The sequence below is a fragment of the Chiloscyllium plagiosum genome, chromosome 5 (genome assembly GCF_004010195.1).
Source record: "Chiloscyllium plagiosum isolate BGI_BamShark_2017 chromosome 5, ASM401019v2, whole genome shotgun sequence".
Lineage (NCBI taxonomy): Eukaryota > Metazoa > Chordata > Chondrichthyes > Orectolobiformes > Hemiscylliidae > Chiloscyllium > Chiloscyllium plagiosum.
The window spans coordinates 110,935,255-110,951,465 of record NC_057714.1 but is presented as its reverse complement, the minus strand read 5'-3'; the positions used below and the strand labels follow the sequence as shown (position 1 = coordinate 110,951,465).

At 43.3% G+C, this 16,211-nt stretch overlaps 1 protein-coding gene across 1 annotated transcript in view; it reads left to right on the top strand.

The window, feature by feature from the left end:
* LOC122550140 (nuclease EXOG, mitochondrial-like) overlaps nucleotides 1–14,526 on the top strand; it is a 46,191-nt gene extending 31,665 nt beyond the window's left edge. The window contains exon 6 of the mRNA XM_043690785.1: nucleotides 12,699–14,526. Coding sequence (XP_043546720.1) covers nucleotides 12,699–13,160 — 462 coding nt within the window. The 3' untranslated portion in view covers nucleotides 13,161–14,526. The remainder of the gene's footprint in view (nucleotides 1–12,698) is intronic.
* Nucleotides 14,527–16,211: the final 1,685 nt, after the last annotated feature.

The window sequence follows — 16,211 nt, the reverse complement described above, 5'->3', positions numbered from 1 at the left end:
GTAGCTGAGTCAGAGACTAGAGGGCATAGATTTAAGGGGAGGGGGAAAGATTTAAAAGGGACCTTAGGGGCAACTTGTTCAGGGTGGTGTGTGTGTGGAATGAGCTGCCAGAGGAAGTGGTGGAGGCTGGTACAATTGTAACATTTAAAAGGCATCTGGATGGGCTTAGAGGGGTATGGGCCAATGCTGGTAAATGGGACTAGATTAATTCAGGATGTCTGATCGGCATAGACCAGTTGGATGGAAGGGTCAGTTTTCAAACTCTTTGACTCTAAAAGCTTATCAATCAGGTAACTCATTTTGCAATCCACAACAGAAACAGCTAACTGTTTTCACATGATCCGGATGTGTGGTCATTTCATCCTCAATTATATATGCTAACATTTTGTTTTCTGCAGATGTTAAGCTAACTGGTCTGTAATTGGCCAGTTTATTTGTTGTCTTTTTCCACCATGAGTTCTGCAGTCGCAAATCTCCAAATGTCTGATGTGCGTGCACTCAGTAAGGCCATGAGCTATGGCCTTGGCAGTTTTTCCCTTCAGATGCTTAGAATATAACTCACTGGGCAGTTTGTCTGTTGTTAGCTTAACTATAATTTTCCTTATTCTTTCCTAATTTCATTGACCTCACCGTCAGCTGTTTTAGATTAATCTTTCTTGAAATTCTGCTTATTAAATATTCTGTCACTTTTTTTTAATGGTGACCTAATGTTGATCATCACAGAATGGTTAAAGTAAAGTCACCATAGTCCCAGAGCACCATAGGGCTGCCCTCTCATTGGCGAGAGGCAGCTGGTGATGAGTTTAACCTGAGGGTCACCATGTCTCTGACAAGGGAGAAGTTGAGAAGGAAAGTCTTTATGGTTAACCTCAGCCAGGACAGGAATTGAACCTGCAATGTAGGCAAACCAGCCATCCAGCCAACTGGGTGAATTGGCCCCCAAGACAACGATTACGGCACAGAAAGAGGTTGTTCAGTTCAACTTGTCCATCCTGGCTCTCTGTAAGAGCTACTTAGCCAGTCCCAGCCTTTTCCACACAGCCCTGCGACTTGTTTCTCTTTGTTTGATTCATCATTAAATCTGCCACCCCCTCATTTTCAGACAGTTATGCCCTCTCAAACATCCTGGTTTTAGTGGTCCTGTTTTTACTGACACACGAAGACATCACTGACCCTTTTCTCTCATGTAGTCGCATACAGCTTTCCTTATCGAGCTCTTAAACTCTCCCTACCTTCTTACACCAATGTAGTGGAGAGTTTCATGCTTCAGTGATCCGGTGAGTGACGTCATGTGGAATCCCTTGCTCCTGATTGGGCCAGCCATGGTGTCAAGGCTGGTAGGGGAGGGGGGAGGTGCTGGACAAAGTAAAATCTGAAGTCGCCAATGATGGAGCAGACTGAAGGACGGTGGTGCACCTCTATGGTTGCAAAGGAAGAAGGCAGCAGTGTGGGCCCGATCATTGCAGTTGACAAGTCACTGCAATCTGACCACCAACCCGTCACAATTGTGTGGACAATGAGGCGCTCCAAGACCCCATATTAGCCATGATCCCAGCATCCTGCCTGGTCACATGGTGATGGAAAATTGATGATGGAGACCTAGCTGAGAAGTCCCTAGTCAGGAATCTGAACACGGGCGCCAAATGTGTGACAGTCTTTGGAACTTCTGTTGAGACAGAGGTATCTGTGGAAAGCCACGTTTATGACTGGGTAGCCGTCTTTGGGATGCCCTCTGTTCACCCCAAATGGGGGTGGGTTATCCTAAAAATAAGCTGTGCCACTTTCTATTGCGTGGCAAGTCACACCCTGTAAGATCATCATCTTTGTAGTCAAAGAAGGAAACCTCTACAAGTATTGTAACAACCTGGAATGTCAGTAGGCTCATAGATAATCCTAAGAGAGTCCATCCAGATAGAGGGTGGTACGTGTATGGAATGTGCTGCCAGAGGAAGTGGTGGAGGCTGGTACAATTGCAACACTTAAGAGGCATTTGGATGGGTATATGAATAGGAAGGGTTTGGAGGGATATGGGCCGGGTGCTGGCAGGTGGGACTAGATTGGGTTGGGATATCTGGTTGGCGTGGACGGGTTGGACCGAAGGGTCTGTTTCCATGCTGTACATCTCTCTGACTATGACTGTAAATGACTGCAGTCTTATCACATGAGCTCGCAACACCCCAAAATAACATTGCCGTCCTTCCTTGGGAAGGGGTAGGCTAAGTCAATGACCACAGTCCAGATGAATAAAGTCTGCTAACACAATCTGCTGTTACCTCATCAGACCAAAATCCCCTTTCAACCCGAGTATTTTGTGCCTTTTTGCCACCTGGTGAATGAGATTCTGCTGTGAACCTTTTAGCTGCTGGTCTGGAGGCTCACATGCCAATGTGGAAATGTTCCATAACTCAACATTTTCCTTTTAACAGAACACACATTTTAACAGCTGCCTGTATTTTTTTTTGAAAGAAACGAGTGTTGCTTATCACTTTACTGAGCTTAAAAATATTGAATTGCTGGGAGTTTTTGCGAGTGATATTGTTGATAATTTTCCACAATCCCTTGGATGGAGCTGTCGTTGTTAAATGAGGAAGTAATTGTTGCACTGTTTTGGGTGGAGAAATGGCTGATGGAGTTCAATCCGGGTAAGTGAGAGATGCTGCACTTTAGGAATTCAAATGTTAAGGAAAAGTATACAGTTAGTGGTAGGACCCCGAACAGTATTGACGTATTGACGTTGTTAAATGAGGCAGTAATTGTTGCACTGTTTTGGAATCTCGTTCCTTCTGGTCCCTGCCACAGTATTGCTTTGTTTGAACTTTTTAAGAAGACAAGATCCTTTGTAAGTTCGTGAATTCTGATGTTTCACTTCTCCATAGGGAGAAAAAAAATCACAAGTGTTTCAATTAAAATATCTCCCATTGAATGATAAAGAATTACTGCTCGGAAGAAGGGCATTCAGTCCATTGAGTCTGTGCCAGCTGTTTTAAAGAGCGGTGCAGTTAGTTGATCTTCCCCATATCCCTGCAATCACGTTCTCCATTAAATAATTATCTGCTTCTCAAGAGAAGGTTACTATTTAGACAGTATCCACCAGGCTGTTAGTTGTGCACTTTTTGTGAAAATATTTTTCATGATTAGATTCCTTACAGAATGGAAACAGGCCCTCCGAAGAGTAACCCACCCAGACCCATACCCATTCTCATTCCCCTACCCTACATTTACCCCTGACTAATGCAGCTAACACTATGGGCAATTTAGCTTGGCCAATTCACCTGACCTGCACATCTTTGGATTGTGGGAGGAAACTGGAGCACCCAGAGGAAACCCACACAGACACAGGGAGAATGTGCAAACTCCACACAGACAGTTGCCCGAGGCTGGAATCGAACCCAGATCCCTGACACTTTGAGGTAGCGATGCTAACCACTGAGCCACCCAATGTTATTTCTGGTTCTTTTGCTAGTCACATCAAACCTGTGATCTGGAGTTATATACCTTTATGATATTGGGAGCAATTTTTCATTATTTATCTAAACTTTCCATGATTTTAAGCACTTTTCACCTTGGCCTACTCAAGAGTACAATCCCAGTTTTCTATTCTGTCTCATCATTAATTGCTCGTTCCTGAAGCCACTCTCATGAACCGCTTTTAATACCCTTCCCCAAGCTTCACATCTTGTTACAGTGTAGTGTCCAGAAGAGGCACAATATATCATCAGAGGCTGAGCTCATGTTTTCTATTGTTTTAGTACAGCTTGCTTGCTGTATAAAGCCTGAGATCGCACATACTTTATTATTAACTCTTACACTTACCTGAACTGCCACCTTTAAAAGCTTTGTGCATGAACATCTACAGGTCTCTATCTTCTTACTTCCCCTTCAAATTCGTACCAATATGTTACCACAACCTCTTCTCAATAACTTACATCCTGTATCCTCTGCGTCAAATTTCTTTAAAACATTTTATAGAGTCAGAAAGTTAGATAACATGGAAACAGACCCTTCGATCCAACTCGTCCACGCCGATCAGATATCTTAAGTTGATCTAATCTTATTTTGCCAACATATGGCCCATATCCCTCTAAACCCTTCCTATTCATGTACCCATCCAGATGCCTTTAAAATATTGTAATTGTATCAGTCTCCACCACCTCCATTCATACATGCACCACCCTCTGCATGAAGGATTTGCCCCTGAAGCCCCTTCTAAATCTTTCCCCTCTCACCTTAAACCTATACTCTATAGTTTTGGACACCCCCCCTATTCACCATATTCATGCCCCTCATGATCGTATGAAACTCTATAAGGTTACTCCTTGGCCTCCGACATTCCAGGGAAAAAGCTGCAGTCTATTCAGCCTCCCCCTATAACTCAACCCCTCCAATCCCAGTAACAGCCTTGTGAATATTGCTCAATCTCTACAATATTCAAGTTGCACAAAGCTTCTCGGCCCATCACACTGCAGTTGCAGACTTCCTACTATTGATGGCACTGTGGTAGGAGAAATGCTTATCTCTTCCTTCTACTCTAACATGGCCAAAGGCTTTTGCTAAAGCAATATTGTTTAATTGCTATAAATCTATAATAAAAACTGAAGATGCTGGAAATGCACAGCAGGTGAGGCAACAATTCTGGGCAGAGCAACAGTCTTAAATTTTCAGGTTAATGGCTTCTCTAAGTTGTGAAGCCCTTAACTCTGTGTCTGCAGATACTGCTTGCCCTGCTCTAAGCCTCTCAACCTCTCTGCCCCTTTCACTCTCTTGACTCCTTTAAGACCCCCCTTAAAATATACCTCTTCGATCAAGCTTAAGGCTTTAGTCTACCTTGATACCTCCTAACTTGGCTTGATATCAAATCTTGCCCTGTAATGCTCCTTGTGAAACACCTTGGGATGATATTAAAGAGTTATACAAATGCAGGCAGTTGTTGTTGAAGGTGGTTAATGTATGTCGTTCAGCAGAACTTTGTTTGACACAAAGGCAGCCGATAGTTTCGGTTGACGCTGAAGTAGGTTGTTGGGGATAAATGCCAATAAATTGTCCTGATTATATCTGGTCAATATTTGTTTTGTGAAGACAACATAGATTGAAAGTAATTGGGCAAGTAAACAACAAATCCAAGCGATATTTTACATTCGTGTTTAACAAACACAATGTACACAGTTATCAGTGTGTCATAGAGCACTATTAGAAAATGCACATGGTATTAGTGATGACTAGAGATTTCAAGTTAATTATATTGTAACTGATACTGTGCCAGGATGCTTCTGCTAATTGGGAGCCTGCATTCTGTTTTCCTAATGTGTGGATAAATTTGTTTTTCATTGAATGCACTCTCGTTCCATAGCTTTCCAATTGCTCTTTAACATTAAGAGTAAGACTGACTTTAGTTAAAATTAGCGTTAAGGTTGGAACTAAGCTTAAAGTTGGAACTAAGCCCCCCCCGAGACGCTGTCATGAAAGGGGCAGCCTGTTGGCTCAGTGATCAGCACCACTGCCTCACAGCGACAGGCTCGATTTCAGCCTCGGGCAACCGTCCGTGTGGAGTTTGCACACTCTCTGCCTGGGTTTTCTCTGGGTGCTGCGGTTTCCTCCCCCAGTCCAAAGCCATGGGCAATGCAGGGATATAGGGATAGGTAAGGGGCTGGGCTGGGCTAGGATGCTGTTCAGAGTGTTGGAGTGGGCTCGATGGGCCGAACGGCCTGCGTCCACACCGTAGGCAGAAGTGAGGACTGCAGGTGCTGGAAACCAGAGTTTAGATTAGAGTGGTGCTGGAAAAGCACAGCAGGTCAGGCAGCATCCGAGGAGCAGGAAAAGCATCGTATTAGGCAAAAGCCCTTCATCACCCTTCATCAGGAATCGCGTCCATACTGTAGACATTCTATGAAGCACTTTCTTCGTACAAAGGATAATGGAAATCTGGAGCTGTCTCTCCCACGAGAGACTGATGAGGTCGAGGTCAGTTGGAAATTTCACAGCTGAGATTGATAAATCATTTACAACAAAAACAGAGATTGCTGGAAAAACTCAGCAGGTCTGGTGGCATCTGTGGAGAGAAAGCAGAATTTAATGAAATCATTTGGTCCGTCTTGGATACAGAATTAGTTCAGTAGAGTCAAGCTCGGGATCAGACAATCCAAGTGACTGGCACAGCAGACACAAGGGGCTGAATGGTCTACTCGTTCTCAAGTTAGTGGCAAGGTCCTCTCTAAAGATGTCTAAATTCCATGAGCGTCCTGACCTTTCTCTGTGATGGCGTGTACAGAGAACACAAATGAACATCATATAGAAATTGGCTGCTGAGGGTGGGAGGCATGAAGCTGATCCTGCACATGCACTTTTTATCGTTATCAACAGGGGCTGTTCAAACTATTGTGTTCAAAACAACCAGTTGAAAACAAAGAAATTTCCATGGCTGCGGTGATGAGATTCAAACCCAGGTTCCTGGAATACTACCTCCGTGTCGGGGTTAACAGTCTAACAACAGGGCTGCCACCTTCCCATTATGGCCTATTTGCAGACTGACTTGCCCTTAATATTATAATGGGACTGGCAATCTGGATGAATGTTGGCAAATTTCCAAAAGGCATCCAATAAGAAACTGCGCATAACTCTCCTTAATAAGATGGGCCCGTGGTATTGGGGACAGCATATTAGCATGGATAGAGGATTGGCCAAATAATAGAAGACGGAGAGTCGGAATAAAGAAGGCATTGTCCACCTGTAACTAACGGAGTGGCACAGGGTTCAGTCCTTGGGCCACAGTTCCTTACAATCTATATCAAAGATTTGGATAAGAGAAGTGAATTAATTCTCACCAAGTTTGCAGATTACACAGAAATAAGTGGGAAGGCAAGTAGTGAGGAGGACCCAAAAATTCTACTGAGGGATATGGACAGGTTACATTTGGCAGATGGAATATAATGTGGTAAAATGTGAGTTTATGCACTTTGACAGGAAGGCCAGGAAAGCTGAAAATTATTTAAATGGGGAAAGACTGCAGAAAGCTATAGCACAGAGGGATTTGGAAGTCTTAGTGCAAGAATCACAAAATAGCATCCAAGTTAAGCAGTAAATAGGGAAGGCAAATGGAATGCTGGTTTTTATTTCAGAGGGAATAGAACATAAAACTAGAGAGGTCTTGGTAAAACTATACAAGGCACTTCTCAGACCAGGAATACTGTGAGCAGTTTTGATCCTCTTACCTAAGGCAAAATGGACGGGTCTTACCGGCAGGCAGTCCCGAGAAGGTTCAGGAGGCTACTCCTGGGTGTAGTGAGATTTTCTTAAAAGGAGAGATTGAGTAGGTTGGACTGTACCAGTTTAGAAGATTAAGAGGTGACCTTATTGAGACATATAAAATGCTTGGGGAGCTTGATAGGGTACATGTGGAGATGTTGCTTCCACTTGTGAGATGGTCTCAACCAAGAGGTGTTAATCTCAGAGTAAAGAGGCACTTATTAAAGACAGAGATGAGGAGGAATGGTTTCTCCCAGAGGTTTGTGAATGTGTGGAATTCTTTACTGCAGAGGATTGTAGAGGCGGGGTCATTCAGTGTGATCAGTCCTCAGCAAAGGACTCACCTTCGTCCCCGTCCGTCCACGAATGGTTTCTCCCAGAGGTTTGTGAATGTGTGGAATTCTTTACTGCAGAGGATTGTAGAGGCGGGGTCATTCAGTGTGTTCACAGCTGAGATGGACAGATTTCTAAGTGTGAAAGAATCAAAGGATGTAGGGAAAAGGCAGGAACGGGAGTTGAGGATGATCAGATCAGCATTGATGTCACTGAATTGCACAGCGAACCCGACGGGCCAAATGGCCTACTTCTGTTCCTGCATCTTATGGTTAGACTGTGAAGGTAGGTGGCAGCAGACATATCTTATGCTGGTATATCCTGGCCTATTGGAGTCGGCCATCATTCACTGCAGATTTTGTAGAACGAAATAAATAAAACGCTGGAATCAGCTTGCTTTGCCCAGCCCAGTTATTCTAATTTTAGAATTTAGAATCGCTTTGACTTGTCATTTAGTTTGATGGGACATTTTGCTCAGTCCTTATTTTCTGTCACACTACATCACTGTTCTTCTCTGGCAGACCGTCACTCTTTTATGTTTGTTTGCTTGCTCATTCTCTCTCCTTGTTGTTGTTTGTTACTCTTGTGTCTTCATTGTAATAATTACTCGTACCTCTGTAACTTAAGACAGCACTAAGGGTCCAGCAGAATAACTGGTGCCCACCGGCAAATCGCATTGCAATACCTAATTTCCCCTGACTGGGAAACATAAACTAGCTAGATTTTCTCTTCTGTTTACAACATTGAGTTAGATAGTTGCAGCTCCACACAAGCTAACATCTTCAAGGTACCTTTTTGGGAAGAGAATTGCAAAAGCAGACCGCTAACACTGAAAGCTGTTTAAAAACTATATTCATCACAGGTGAGCCTGATGCTTTCAATCAGCCCAACCCTTTCTAATTCACTGGATAATGGCACGGATGAGGCTCCCTGACTAATCACACTCCCCACAATTCAGGCACCTCATTTCCTAGCACAATGACCCACTCGCCTCATCTTGGCAATGTAATGCTATTTCAGATAATTCACTCTGCTGGGCACCTGATTTACATTTACAAGGAAGGGTTTACTTTCTGAATGCAGGGCTTCACTGTTTGAGTAAAAACCGAAAGGAGTGTGGCTGCTGTAAATCAGAAACAAAAACAGAAGTTCCTGGAAAAGCTCAGCGGGTCTGGCAGCACGTGTGGAGAGAAATCCGAGTTAACGTTTGGTGCCCAGTGAACTCCATCATCTGTTGAGAGGAAGTTGACCCAGACACCTCATTTACCATTCAGATGAACACCACCCACTCATACTTAAATTGGCTCATTGTCCTATTTTGTTTTGCCCTGTGAAGCACCTTGGATGGTTTTGTTAGAGGTGCTAGATAAATGCCAGTTGTTGTTGTTGTCACGACCCCAAGCTTTGTACCATGGGTTTTGTAGGTAGCCGAGTATTGTTCTGACCAGATTCATTATAATGTGATTCAGTGTGCTTTGAATGTTTTAGCAGTACCGAAAGTGCATTTAAAAATACTATGGTATTTCAAATATTTCACACAAATCACCACTGACGTCTGCTTGCCCCATTGCTTTAGTTGTGTAGATTTCTATGTTTGGTTACTTGACTACTTCAGTTTGCTTCTTGAATGAATTCCAACTTCCCTATTTGGGCAGGGGTTCCCCTGCAAAAAGCTGCACGTTCCTGGTCCCCACTGTATCCCAACTTTGGGAAGGGGAATCTCCATTATGACTGGAGACAATTAATGAACTGCCCCAGAAATAATACGCCAGTGAGTAGGCAAAGACAGGAAAACATATCGGCGATACAAATCATGAAGCTGTCTAATGAAAGTACATGCACATTTATATGTAGCAACTTTCATAATCTCTTAGACACTGCAAAACCCGTATATGGCCAATGAACCACTTCTGAAGTGTTGTTGTTGGTGTAGGAAATATGGCAATCACTTTGCAAACAGCAACATGTTGAAAACCAGAAAGCCTGCTTTTAGTGATATCGGTTGAGGGATAAAAATACTCCGTTCCAGATGAGTATAAATGGGATAGCCTCATTGGACTTTCTCACATCCGTAGAATCTCAGAACTCCTACAGTGCGGCTGGTGGCCAATCACCCCATCATGTCTGCACCCACCCACTGGGCATTTTGACTATGGGACTATTTCTTCTTGTAGCTGTGTTGTTTCATGTTTTGAACTCAGCTGTGTTCTCAGGTACACATTGTTGAAGGAAAGCTGTGTCGATTTTGACAGCTTGGGCATTACTAATTCTGTTCCAGCGGAGCACATCTCATCCAGAGGCTGCCTGTTGTCATCTCCTGTGACAGGGAATCTGTTGATATCAATTGAATTGCCATTTAACTGAATAATTAGAGTGATGTAAAGACATTATTATAGCCATGAACTTCCCCTCAATAAGGCACCACCAGTAACCTGATTATCAGATCTATCTAGCTGTCATTCAGATCAGCTCAAATTACATGTATAATAGCTCTAGAAAGCAGAGTGTCTTATAAATGTCCAACTCACTGTCTCCCACTTGAGATAAGATTTAGAAGCTTTCTTCTGAACTACTAAGTAGTAATTGAAGATTTAAGAAAAGCAGGTAGTGTTTTTTTTTGTAACTTTAATCTTGACTATCCACCTACACTCTTGGAGTCACTTATCCTGATCGAAATGTATTATATGATGAAGTGATACTAAATCAGCTTTTAATTTTAAAACATTTAAAGTGATGTAGAATGTGAGGCAAAGTTGGATGTGTGGAGTTGATCGACCATGATCTACTTGAATGTTAGATCAGGCTCAAGGCACTAAGAGGCCTCCTCCTGTCTCTGATGTAGATAAACCTGCCTCAAATATTGCACTGGCTATCAAATCTCACATGAGAAATTGGACACAGAAGCGAGTGTACTCCCATGGTGTGGGGCCAACAGAATGAGATTAAACCAGTCTATTCCCTACCTTAATATCAAAGTGGATCCCAAGATGAGCTTTCAACCTCATGTTAGTGCTATCATTAGGACTATTACCATGTCTAAAATGTTGCCCAACCTCATCCCTGTCTCAGCGCATCCCTGTTGAAATCCTGTCTTACCTTAGTTACAGGTGGACCCAACTATTGGAGCTGGTTTCCTGCATAAACGTAGGATCATGGAAACCTCTCTTGGTTTGTGTTTTAACTCGCAGCAAGTCCCAATCACCTTTCACCTGTGTGCTTGTTTTTTTTCTTTATTCATTCATGGGATGAGAGTGTCTCTGGCTGGGCCAGTATTTATTGCCCATCCCTAATTGCCCAGAGGGCAGTTAAGAGTCAACCACATCGCTGTAGGTCTGAGTTAAATGTAGGACAGACCAGGTAAGTACTGCAGATTTCCTTCCCGAAAGGACATTAATGAACCAGATGGAGTTTTCCAACAACTGATAGCGGATTCATGGTCATCACTAGACTCTTAATTCCTGTTTTTTTTTTATTGAATTCGAATTCTACCATCTGCAATGGCGGGGTTGGAACCTGGGTGCCCAGAACATTACCTGGGTTTTTGGATTAACATTACAGTGATGATGCCACTAGGCCATCACCTTCCGATCACTTGCTGACCTACAATCGTCTCTCAATCTAGCCACATCTTGATTTTAAAGTTCTCATCCTTGTTTCAGATTCCTGCATGTATTCATTACTCACTATCTATTGTAGCCCAGCAATCCTCCAAGGTATCCGGGCTCATTTAACTTTGGCCTTCTGTGCATTCCGGGTTCTTGGTGCTCCACTGTTGGCAGACAAACCTTCAGTTGCCCCATCTCCAAGCTTTGGACTACCCCGTGTATAGCTCCCTGCCTCATTTTCCTTAAGGCACACTTTAAAGTCTACCTGCTTGCCCAAACGTTATGTCTTTATTTAATTCCTCAGAGGGGAACTGGGCATGGCTGAGTCAGCTAGCATTTAGATCATAAGATGTAGGAGCAGACAAAGGGCATTTGGTCCATCAAATCTACTGTGCCATTCACTGATAATCCACAACTCCACTTTCCTGCCTTTTCACCATAACCCTTGTTTCCCTTACCAATTAAAAATCTATTTAACTCTGTGTTGAATAAACTTAACGACCCAGCCTGTACAGCGCTCTGCATTAAAGAATTCTATAGATTCATTACCATATGAAAGAAGAAATTCCTTCTCATCTCTGTCCAAACTGGCCCGTCCCTTATTCTGAGATTGTACCCTCTGGCCTTAGACTCTTGTACAACCTGCCCAACCCTGTCAAACATCTCTAAACATGTTGTATGATTCTATAAGTCACCTCTCATTCTTTCCGCACTGTAGGGAGTCTGTGAAGTCTCCTGATCTTGGAACAGCACGTCTGAGAGAGCAAATGGTGTCTCCATATAGAGCCTCACCTGAAACACAGCCCCTGCTACCCACTCAGTACAGCTCTGAAGTGTTCAAGGGATGAGAACTATCAGCTTTCTAATCGGGTGACAATGCAAAGCAGTGAGCCCTTTTAGTCGGTTCATAAATGGGCTGTTGCCATGGATTAAGTTGCGAGGAATAAAAGCCTGCACCTCAGCCTCTTGACAAAAACAGAGTCTAGATTAGAGTGGTGCTGGAAAAGCACAGCTGGTCAGGCAGCATCCGAGGAGCAGGAAAATCGATGTTTTGGGAAAAAGCCCTTCATCAGGAAGCCCCTCATTCCTGATGAAGGACTTTTGCCTGAAGTGTCGATTTTCCTCCTCCTCGGATGCTGCCTGACCTGCTGTGCTTTTCCAGCACCACTCTAATCTAGACTCTGATTTCCAACATCTGCAGTCCTCACTTTTGCCTCATGACAAAAATGAACAAAGCACAGCTGGCATACCCAAGTCCCTCAAGTTAGGTTTTTACTCTGAGCCATGTCCAGTATTTGTGTGAGAGGACTGATAATTGGGTGAGATAAAATCAAGAAATTAGCTTGATCAAAAAATGGAAGAGGAAGAAGTGGTTTAACTTCTGTAAAGCTTTCTTGCCCTGTGATTTCCAGCCATTTTCTATTTATTGTAGTTTATCAGGCCTCTCTGGTTTTCCTTTTAAATGTTCAATGTTCCATCGATTTCTGAGACTTATCATTGTATCTCTGTCTTTACATTTAGGTGATAGGGAAGAATGAAGTTGCTGTACCAACACATCTGTACAAAATCGTTCTCGTTCAGAAGGGCAAGGCGCCCTCTGAATTGTTGGCACTGGGAGCCTTCGTTGTGCCCAACAGTCCAATTGGCTTTGACCACCAATTGTCTGAATATCAGTTAGACCTCCAGGACCTGGAGAGGATGTCTGGGATCACTTTCTTCCCAGCCTTGGACAAAGCCAAGCAGTATCACAATCTCTGCCACGTGGACACCTGCAAGCTGCTGAACTTTGCAGAGTTTACTCAGTACATCGCCGGGCGGAAAGTGAAGAATGCCAGAACTTTGAAAGCATTGGAGAAAGTCATGGGCGAGCTCCGTGAGAGTGGGATTGAGCCAGACGAGCACCTTCAGAATCTGTACCTGAGGAAAAAGCAAGAGGTGGAACGGAAAGAAACAGCTGAAAGCAGAGCAGCCAAACCTGGTTAAACCAAGTAGAAATCATGAGATGTAGGCGGATATGCACAGACATACATACATCAGATGGTGCAGAGCTATGTTGTATCTGCTTACATGTGGATGTACATTCTGTGCCGAGATGTCCTGTGTAAGATACATGCAGGTATGTATTGACATACAGCAGACAGAACTGCTTTAAGGTGTTTCCAGGTATCTGGTGACATGGTTATTAGATATATGCTTTCACTGTATGAGATATTATTTACTGACTGGCATAGGATATGCAAAGTTAAATGATGATGAGATGACAGAAATACTTTGACAAATTATGTTTAGATATGTGCTCCAATAAGATACGTGCTGTTAGATTCAGCTATGAACCAAGGGATGTATTGTGCAGTATATGTGGATACGTAATGATAAATGGTTAATACGAATATATGCAGATGTATGGCATGTATTAATTTGATTATGTGCTGACAAGATAGATCCTCTCTTGTGCTTTACTTTTATTTCCAATTTTGCCTCATTTTAGTCCCCACTTTATATAATTCTTTAAAAAATCTCCTTGTTTTTCTGGGCTATGTACTGCTCCTGGGGTGAGGGACGTTTTGTTAATAGTCTCCAGGCCAGATTTCCCATTGTGAACAGTGTGGAAATGGGTGGGGGCAGAAATGTGCCATAGAATTTAATGGTGTAACCATCGCAGTGCTGTGTCTTGTACAAATTCCTCTTTAAGACAAGCTGACCCTCAAAGATGCACTGACCTCGCTGATTTGTTCATTTGCACTGGATAGAACTGAGATTTGAACCAAATGTTGAAGTTTACAGCACTGACACGATCCACTGACCTGATGCCCTGTTGGACGTGGTTGTGGGTGCACCAGCCACTTGTGATACACTTTGGAAAAGCAATCGTGATGTCTACATGAAACAGCCTGTCAGCATAGGGAGCAAATATAAGCAAAAGAACGAGAGGAGAGATGGGGTGAATCTTTTCACACGGCAAATTATGATATGCAATGTATGTCCTGAAGCAGGGGAAACAACTCAATTGTAATTTTCAAAAGGTAATGAGATAAATATTTGAGTGTTGAACTAATTTGATAGTTCGGTCAAAGGGCAGTCACAGAACAATGTGCCAGCGAGCCTCATTTACCATATTGTTCTATGATGTCAGAAGTCACACAGTACCAGGTTACAGTCCAACAGGTTTATTTGAAATCGTGAGCTTTTGGAGCACTGCTCCTTCATCAGGTGAAGTGGAGGGAAGCGCACAGAATTTATATGCAGAGAGATAATGGCACTTGACTTTGTCCTCATTAGAACATAGAAAGTAGGAAAGTACAGCACAGAACAGCCCTCCAACCCATGATGTTGTGCCCAGGATTATTCCTAATCTAAAATAAAATAACCTAACCTATGCACCCCTCAATTCACTGCTGTCAATGTACATGTCCAGCAGTCGCTTAAATATCCCTAATGACTCTGCTTCCACCACCGCAGCTGGCAATACATTCCATGCATTCACAACTCTCTGCATAAAGAACCTACCTCTGATGTCTCCTTTATACCTTCCTCCTAATATCTTAAAACTATGACCCTTCGTGCCAGTCAGTCCTGCTCTGGGGAAAAGTCTCTGGCTATTGACTCTCTCCATGCCTCTCATTACCTTGTACACCTCAATCAAGTCCCCTCTCTTCCTCCTCCTCTCCAGAGAGAAAAGTCCGAGCTTAGTCAACCTGTCTTCATAAGACAAGCCCTCTAGTCCACGCAGCATCCTGGTAAACTTTCTTTGCACCCTCAACAAAGCCTCCGTGTCTTTCCTGATGAAGGGCTTATGCTCAAAACGTCGATTCTCCTCCTCACAGGCTGCCTGACCAGCTATGCTTTTCCAGCACCACACCCTCAATTCTGATCTCCAGCATCTGCAGTCCTCACTTTCTCCTTTGTCCACACCAGTCCAACACTGGCACTTCCACACCTTGTTCTAAGATGTTATTTTAAACACTAAATAAAAACACAGTCATTTTATTTTGTTATATTAGATGATTTCCTTTGTGGTCACATATTCATATTGCATTATGATTGTTTGGAAGTTCTTGCTTCAAAAGCAGATAGACAGTCACTTACATATTGCGTATACCTAATGATAAATGGTAACGGTCATTGATACCTACGGCGCAGTTACTCAGTGGTTAGCACTGTTGCCTGATAGTGCCAGGGATCCGGGTTCGATTCCAGCCTCAGCCGACGGTCTGTGTGGAGTTTGCAGATTCTCCCCGTGTCTGCGTGGGTTTCCTTCGGGTGCTCCGGTTACCTCCCACAGTCCAAAGATGTGCAGGTCAGGGTGGATTGGCCATGCTAAATTGCCCGTAGTGTCCAGGGATGTGCAGGCTAGGTGAGTCATCCATGGGAAATGCAGGGTTACAGGGATGGTGAGGGGGTGCTGTCTGGGTGGGATGCTCTATGGAGGGTTGATGTGCACCTGATGGGCCGAATGGCCTGATTCCACTCTGTAGGAGTTGGATTCTAAATGCTCACAGAATGCAAGCAAAGACTGATCTTTTCATGGCTTTTGGGAATAAAAACTATTGGTTCAGCAAATATCGAAAGCTGCTTTTTAATTCCGAAGGATCTCCATACAAACCTCAGCATTTCTGCCAGAAGGGATTTTTTTAATCAATTTGTTCTTTCAGGAAAATGATGCGAAAAACAGTTGTTCACAATGCTAAGCCCTGGGTTTATCAATTTCTTCTTTTTCATTTCCTTGAGCCTGGAAGGAGAGCAGTGTCTAAAGTTGCCAATATTAGATTCCTCCTGACACTGGATACAAGTAATCAGGCTTAATATCTAATCCTCCGGCTCCAGAAATGCAGAATCTTCGGGCTCTCCTGCGATCAAACAAACAGGCCGTCCAAGTCACACAACAGATGGTAGACGGAAGAGGACCCGTGAGCATTCCTTTGTGAGAATCAGTGTCCATTAATACTCTACAATACATATTGTTTACTAGTCATTGACTTATTGTTTGTTAAATACTGCAGGGAGGTTGATCCTGGAGTCTTGTACAATCTGCCA